The sequence below is a fragment of the Sinocyclocheilus anshuiensis genome, unplaced genomic scaffold, assembly GCF_001515605.1.
Source record: "Sinocyclocheilus anshuiensis isolate Anshui unplaced genomic scaffold, SAMN03320099.WGS_v1.1 scaffold702, whole genome shotgun sequence".
Classification (NCBI taxonomy): Eukaryota; Metazoa; Chordata; class Actinopteri; order Cypriniformes; family Cyprinidae; genus Sinocyclocheilus; species Sinocyclocheilus anshuiensis.
In genome coordinates, this window is record NW_015548184.1 from 252,350 (window position 1) to 260,725 (window position 8,376).

The 8,376-nt window shown below is 38.0% G+C and overlaps 1 protein-coding gene across 1 annotated transcript in view; it reads right to left on the bottom strand.

The window, feature by feature from the left end:
* The window catches only part of LOC107704896 (low-density lipoprotein receptor class A domain-containing protein 4-like), a 62,163-nt gene that overhangs the window by 43,130 nt on the left and 10,657 nt on the right, over window positions 1–8,376 (bottom strand). Inside the window, exon 2 of the mRNA XM_016507924.1 lies at window positions 1,704–2,227. Within this exon, the coding sequence (XP_016363410.1) occupies window positions 1,704–1,743 (40 nt within the window). The 5' untranslated portion in view covers window positions 1,744–2,227. The remainder of the gene's footprint in view (window positions 1–1,703; window positions 2,228–8,376) is intronic.

Sequence of the window (8,376 nt, forward strand, 5' to 3'; positions counted from 1 at the left end):
GCACACATCTGAATATTTGGGTTGAACTGTTCTGGAACAGTGTTGTAAATACAACTTATTTCTAGTCATGTCCTCTTTTGGAAGGCCAAACAAAGTAGTTTCGCTTTCACAATGAAACGCACTCGCAATCTCCACGACATGGCGGCGGCAACAACAATACTATAGCGAGAATAAAAGTTACGCCTTCTTTCTTTGCGTGAACATTTGGGCGGTGTTATGCAAATCTTCCCACATCGTGACGTAGATATGTGGGGGCATGTTGGAACGAGCCGTTTTAGGTAGGCGTGGTTGACTCTTAACTTTTATAAAGAATATCTATTTGGATTTGAGACTTTAGTCTTTGCAACTTTACAGATCTTCTTTATGCACCAAGAGCTTGTAACACTCCAAAGAGAAAGGAAAAGTTGAAATCGCATCATATGTCCCCTTTAACAGCATTTTATTTTACGATAGCTAGTTGTCAAGTTTAGCTGTAATTCTCAGATGCAAAACTATCAAACCGGTGATTCTGCTGCTGGATATTGTTCCATAAATGTTAACATTTGGAAGAACGTCACAACATCACGACAACTAAAACACTAGGATGTCCTCTGAGGATCTGAAAATGCTTAGCTGCAGGAGTTTGTGGGATAGTTTCACTGGGCCAAAAACTTTAAAGAGATTTGTGGATCTCAGGCGGCGATGATCCTCTATATGTAGGTCACTGGCTTTTATAAATTATCTTAAAATAAGTGTTCCTGCAAGCATGCTTTTAGAGAAACTCAACATTGACCTGATAACGATGGATATTCAGCTGTATGGAAGACTCTTCACTATACAGCATTAACAGAGGACCAGAATGTAATGCAAACCAGACAGTGATGACACCAGCACTATAAACAACTTATCAGTGTGAGAAGGAGGTGCTAGACAATACTAAAACAGACCCATGCAATCCCTCAGAAGGTGTGGTGCAGCCCAATGTGGTTTTAAAAATGTTATGATCTTTAGACAAACAAATTTGCAGTTCTTTGCCCTACTTACACCTTAATATAGCATGAGACATAATGAGACAATCCCAACATTCACCTGCACAAACTGAACAGCAATAATCAAGATAGAATAGGAGAGACAGGACATAAAATGACAAGAAGACAAGATGAGAAGAAACTAGAGAGCAAAAGAACAGAAGTAGACGAAGTAAATGAGACAAGAAAATGGGAAACATAGGGAACAGACAAGATGAAAAGAGAGGAGAAAAATTATATTGGACAAAAGACAAGACAAAGAGGAGAGAAGAGGAGAGTCATTATATAATGTCAGTAAAGTAGCATATTTTTCCAAGTCCTGTTCTGCTGTCTGTCTGCAGTGCACTAGACTGTCAAACTGTGGTTTAGTACACAGCCCAGCCTCCACCGCCCTCCACCCATCTCGCACTTTCTCTGCATTCCATTCCAGTCAGGGGAGAGAAACGCAGCCTGTCGGAGAAATGGAGCAGAGGAGTCTGGGAAGGGGAGGGGGAGTGAGAAAGCAGCTTTGAATATTAGCACGCATGCACACGCACACACACACACCCAGACCATCATGAGTTTGTAAAGCACAACATGACCCTCCTTATGAACATAATCTTCACCGCTGGCATGAATCATTAAACTCACATTCACGCCAACCGATTATCCCGCTTAATTCCAGCACTGAGGTTATAAACCTGATCCGCCGCTCACCTGTGAAAGCATTGGTGGCCGGTAGGTCAGCCTCCTGCATACTGCTCCTGCCGCTCGGCCCGTATGCGTGTGTGTGGACCCACGTTATTGGCTCCAATCGCCTGAGGGCTCCTGGGGGCCAAACAGCCGCCGTGCTGCCATTCTCACCTCATAAGTCCATGGATCCTGCTCCAGCCACTGCCCTCTACCTTCACGAAAGGGCAAAATAAACTCAGGAGAAAGGTGAAGGGGGGCTAAAAAGTCTTCAGTGACAGACTAGGGCTCTATTCAGCAGGAATCAGGGTGGGGTTGCCAGGGCAACCAGCGCACCGATTACCCTCCCAGCCAGAGCCAGCCAGCCATAGCTGTGTGAGAGTGAGCGAGCGAAAGATCCAGACAGGTACTTGATTCAGAGCAGGTGTCTAAAAGCCGATTCAGGAATGGATTCAGTAGCTGCTGCCGCTCGTCCTGGGTGGATAAACTCTTCTCAGCGTAGCAGCATGCTAATCAATGCACCCCACCTCATCCTTCAGACCGCAAGCTCACTGAGAGAGACAGAGAGAAAATCAGTTGTGTGGCTGAAATGCATACAACCAAAAATTCACTTGCAGAATTCACTTACAAAAGGTCACTATAGTTTCCTCTAAGATTTACTACAGCTGTTTTACTGGAGTTAGTACTACAACTGCTGTTCACAAAGTCCATTTTAATGCTTTTTTAATGGAGTCTTTTATGCTCATCAAGGCTGTATTTATTTGATCAAAAATACAGAAAAAATATTAGTAATATTGTGAAATATTATTGTAATTTCTAATATTGCTTTCCTATTTTAATATACTTTAAAATATAATTTAAACCATTACTCCAGTCTTCAGTGTCACATGATCCTTCAGAAATTATTCTAATATGCTGATTATGTTGAAACTGCTGTGGTGCTTAAAGGGGGGATACAATGATGTTTCATGCATTCAGAGTTGTTTACACTGTTAAAGAGTTGGATTCTCATGCTAAGCATGGACAATTTTAAAAAACAATTTGGATGTATGACGGAGTATTTCTGTGCTAAAAATCGTACTTCCGGGTTCGTACAAGTTTCGGAGAGTTTTTTTCGATCGTGGCTTTTCATGACGTAAACGAGGGTGGAACTCCTTATATGGGCATTTCTCCCGGAAGAGCACGCCCGCGCACACATCGACAAATCGAGAGCAAGAGCGCGCCCATCAACGCACTTTATTCAGCAGCGCTGCATGGGACTCGCTCGGGAAGAATGTCTCTAAAGAAGTGTGTTTTTGGTGGTAAGGGAAAGATAACTGTTCAGCTTCCTAAAGAACCCAACATTATGTAAACAGTGGATGCAGTTTGTTTTTCCAGAGCAGCAACGCAGTTTCACAAGTGTGTTTTGTTGACGAACGTTTTATAAACAAGGTCCAGTTCCGTGCTGAATTAGCACATCGTTTGATACTGAAAGATGGAGCCGTCCCAGCTATAAAAGATCCCGGTCATGATTCAGAACTGCAGACGGTAAGTGAAACTGCATCAAATGTCTGTATTTTGTTGGCAGTTGGAGCTCAAGTGCTCATCACTCTTTAGCTCCGCCCATGGCGTGCCTCCAGCCTCTTTTCCGGAGAAAATCGTAAAGAAGTATCTTTCTTTTATAAATATGATAAAACTAAAGACTTTTTAGAGATATGAAGGATGCAGTACTACTCTATAGGTACTCAAGATTAACATTAGATTGGGTGAAACTGTGTGTTATGTCCCTTTTAATATTTGTTGGAACCTGCTATACTTTTTTCTTTGATTCTTTGAAAAGTTCAAAAGAACAGCATTTATTCAAAAAGAAGTCTTTCCCATCACTTTTTATCCATTTAACACATCCTTGCTGAATAAAAGTATTAATTTCTTTACGAAAAAGAAAGAAAAAAAATTACTGACCCCAAACTTTTGAATAGTAGTGTATATTGTAACAAATAAATTCTATTTTGAATAAACACAGTTCTTTTTAACTTTTTGTCCATCAAAGAATCCTGAAAAAAGTATCACAGGTCCCAAAAAATATTTAGCAGCACAACTGTTTCCAACACTGATTATAAATCAACATATTAGAATGATTTCTGAAGGATCATGTGACACTAAAGAATTTCAGAGTATGATGCTGAAAATTAATCTTTGCGTCACAGAAATAAATTATAGGCCTATTTTAAAGAATATTCAAATAGAAAATTTGTATTTTCAATTGCAATATTGCAATAATTTCACAAAATTAAAAAAAAATGTCGGTATTTTTGATCAAATAAATGCAGCCTTGATGAGCATAAGAAACTTCTTAAAAAAAAACAAAAAACATAAAAATCTTACTGATCCCAAACTTTTGAACGGCACTGTATGTGGAATCTTGCGTAGGGATTGACAACGAATCAATTAATGATTCACTGGGTTGATTTGATTCAATTGATTCAATTCAAATGGAGAACAATTCCATTTGATACACAATTTGATTTAATTTGTTTATTAATTCTGTCACATGATCCTTTAGAAATCATTCCAATATGCTTATTTTCTTATTATTATCAGTGTTGCGCTGCTTATATTTTTGAGGAAATGCTGATAAATGTTTCCAGTATTTTTTGATGAATAGAAAGTTCAAAAGAGCAAATGCACTAAAAAAGGAAATAGCATTTGAAAGAGAAATCTCTTGTATCATAAATGTCTTTAATGCCTTGCTAAGAAAAAAAAAGTATTAATTTCTTTAAAAAAAATAAGCAATCATACTGACCCCAAATATTCAAACAGTAATAAAACAAGACCAATATCAAAGTACCTTCTACTAACCCTGAACCATTGTTTTTCAAAGTAATGAAAACTACTGGATACCACCATAGATGTAGTCATCTAAGATGCTGTCTGATCTGGCAGACAAGTTCTGAGACAGACATAAAAAAAACAGACAGACCCGACACAAACGCAACACGGGTGTTTCATTAAGCAAAAATTAGAAACAGCAGGGGTTCAACACATCAACATTTTATGATCTTACGGCAGATCTTTACAAGCAACAAAACAACAAGTTCCTGTGAAGAGATGCCCATTAGCGTCTACAAACCCCAGCAGGAGCGTCAGCCGTTAATGACTGTTACATAACACACTTTACTGGACACCGAGTTATCAAGCCACAGCTAATGTTTCGGTGGCTTAATATCATTGATTTAATGCCTCAAAAAAAAAGAACAACTCCATTTTCATTTGGAGAAGACTAGAGCAACAGACGAGGCAGTACGTGTCCTCAGACAACCTTTAAAGCTCTCTGACATCCCAGCGGACGCCGCGCTGAGCTCAGACTGCCGACTACACATCGGCTGTGTTACTTAGAAACACGGCAAGCCCTCACCTTGTCTGACCCCTGCCGCAAGCCACACAGCGAGAGCACGGATCCAGCACACAATAAATAATATTCCACACACGTGAAACAGGAGAACGCCATCCAAATCAAACAAAGACTGAGACACACTCACAGTCAGCCGAGGTCGTTTCAGGACACTACTATGGCCATCGCAGATAAAACAGATGAACATCTGCCAGACGTTTAGATTGACTTTTCTTCATTGTTATCTCTTTGCTCCTCTATGGGTCCCTTTCCTAAGTGGTTCTCTTCTCACAGTCGAGTGTGAACAAACCATGAATCTAAGGCTTTGTTCAGACGAAGGACGAAAAAAAAAAAAAAAATCAAATTATTTTTTAATTATCAACTTATATTAAAATATCCTGACATATACTGACCAAAGTTAAAATTATATATTTATATATAGATATATAAATTATTATTATTATAATAAAGAATTAAAAATATTGACATTGCAAACCTAATGGCAACTATTCTTTTCTAAATTCTATAATTCAGTATAAAGTCATTATTTTCATGTTATGACTGCTAACAATAAACTGCGGAAATTAAAATTCAATACTAATCTGCCATTTAAATGCTACAAGTAAATTTAGAAATCACAATATTATAATGTACAGCATTAAATTTATTTATTTTGAGACTGGCTAAAGATTATATTTAACAGTATTAAGTTATTTAAGTGTTTTAAAAAGTAACTTTAAAACTTGTTAGATGATGGCAAAGGTATATATATACAATAATGAACAAATACCAATAAAAAAATAAAAAAAACAGGTAACCAATAAGATACGACCAATAAGTCAAATATAAACTGAACCATTCTTTTACGTGCAAGAGGTTCATTGGTGTTGATCAGTTCCTATGGGAAAAAAAAGTTTTCCCTTACAGACCATTTTTATTTAAGATGCTAACTCAAAAAAATGAGCTCATGTAATAACAAAATGTCCCTGGAATTTTGAGTGCTTCCTTTGGTGAAGAAATTCTTTACATTTCTGAGATTCAAGTTGTTTAGAGAAAAAGATAAAATTTTTGGCCAATAAAATTACAGAAAATCATTGTCAGTTTTGGTCCGGATCAATGACTATTATCATAACTGATGATAGTCTATCCCTATCATCAGTTAGAACCACAGAGGAAAACCTCCTCCTAAAACACCAAAACATGCCGACTAAATTGACTTACATATGCCGAATAGACTTTTTATTAATGTCGGTATTGCCAAGAATTTTAATATCAGTGCAAAAAACAACCAACCAAACAAACAAAAATGATAATAACCCAACTAAAATACTAACAAACTGAACCAGACGTAGAATCACATTAGGACACAGAACACTCCACCTTTGGAGACTCTCAGTCCTAATACACACAGAGTTTGATGAATAGGCTGAACAGCAGCCATGCTGAAAACCACTAAAACGACTGCAATAAACGCCTGCTAAAATATTCTCTGTATCTGTCTGTCTGTGTAATGTGATCTCAGCAGGGGGTCTGCCTCTTTCTCACTCTCGGTGCCTGGTTAAATCATGATGAAGCTCTTAGGAACAACTATTCGCTGAACTGAACCATCCAGCCAGACTCAAACATCATAACAGCCCATGTCATTAATCATTAGTAAAAATGACTAATAGCTGCTACCTTGCCTGTCAGTCTGTCTCAAAAAACCCCCCCAACAGGGTGATTAAGACTCAGGCATGAAACAGTGGGGTTTTGTATCAGCCTAAATTTGTTTACTTGCTAATAACAACCAGCTGACTGTACATTATCCCACTCATTACACAGCTCTTTACCAAATAAAATAAAATATTTTATTCTCTTACTTGTAGATTAGCTATCTTTACACCTTCTGTTTAAGAAAAACTCCATGGTCCAGGCAAGCAGGAAAAAAAAATCCACTTTTACAAAGCGAAAGGGCACCGCATTCATGCCTTGCGGTTAATCAGACAGATTAACCATTTTCCTGCTCATGTCCTAAGCTGACCTGACAACCAGAATCTGCAGGTCAACAAATGATGACTCAGCTGTCTGGGTTAGTCAGTTTATAGATGATATATGTGTGTGTGAACCAGTCATGTTTAAGTTTTAGTGCCGCCCAACTGAGACTCGATATGATATGGCTGACGGGAGACAGAACAAAGCACATAAGAAAGAACTCAACAACCTATTTTAGGTTGCAAAGTCAATGCCTCTTGCGGGAGAATTAAAGGATCTAACAGGTAATTCTGTTCCTAAGGGTAACAACATTTTATTATTTAGTCAATTTCATTATTCTGTAGTCAAAATTGTAACAATTTTCTTCTGATGCAAAAAAGTGGCGTTTAAATAGCTTTTTAAATACTCTTTTCAATGAAGCATAAATTCATTCCAACAAAACAAAACAAGCAAACAAACCATTGTTTAAGCACATTTAATTAATTTATCCTTACAAATTACTTTTGCCAAAACACAATGCATATCTTAACAAGTTGTCATATGAACAACCAATCAGTAACTGCTTTAAGTTTCACTGTTACTTTTAAACTGTATTTTCACAATACCATTCACTAAAAAAAAAGAACCGACAAAGTAATTCATTTGAGAATCAGTCTACAGTAGTTGCACTCTGTATGCTTCCGATTCACTAAAAAGAGCTGATTTATTAGAGTAATTAGTTCTAGAATTGGACTTAAAGGGGTCATATGATGCGATTTCAATTTTTCCTTTCTCTTTGGAGTGTTACAAACTCTTGGTGCATAAAGAAGATCTGTAAAGTTGCAAAGACTAAAGTCTCAAATCCAAAGAGATATTCTTTATAAAAGTTAAGAGTCAGCCACACCTACCTAAAACGGCTCGTTCTAACACGCCCCCACATATCTACATCACTACGTGGGAAGATTTGCATAACGCCGCCCAAATGTTCACGCAAAGGCAGCGTAACTTTTATTCTCGCTGTAGTATTGCTGTTGCCGCCGCCGCCACCGCCATGTCGTGAAGGCGCTGTGGGTTTCGGTGTGAAAGCGAAACTACTTTGTTTGGCCTTCCAAAAGAAGACGATATCTGCTTCGTCATGCCTGGAGCTGATCAAGGAATGGTTTACCTAAAAATAGGTGAAAAGTGTGTCGTCATTTACTCACCCTCATGTCGTTCCAAAACTGTTTGAGTTTCTTTCTTATGTTGAACATAAAAGAAGATATTTTTAAGAATGCTGGTAATCAAACAGTTGATGGTCCCCGTTGACTTCCATAGTATTTATTTTAGGGATGCACCGGTATCGGCCCGATACTGAGCTCCTGTACTCGTTAAAATGCCCCG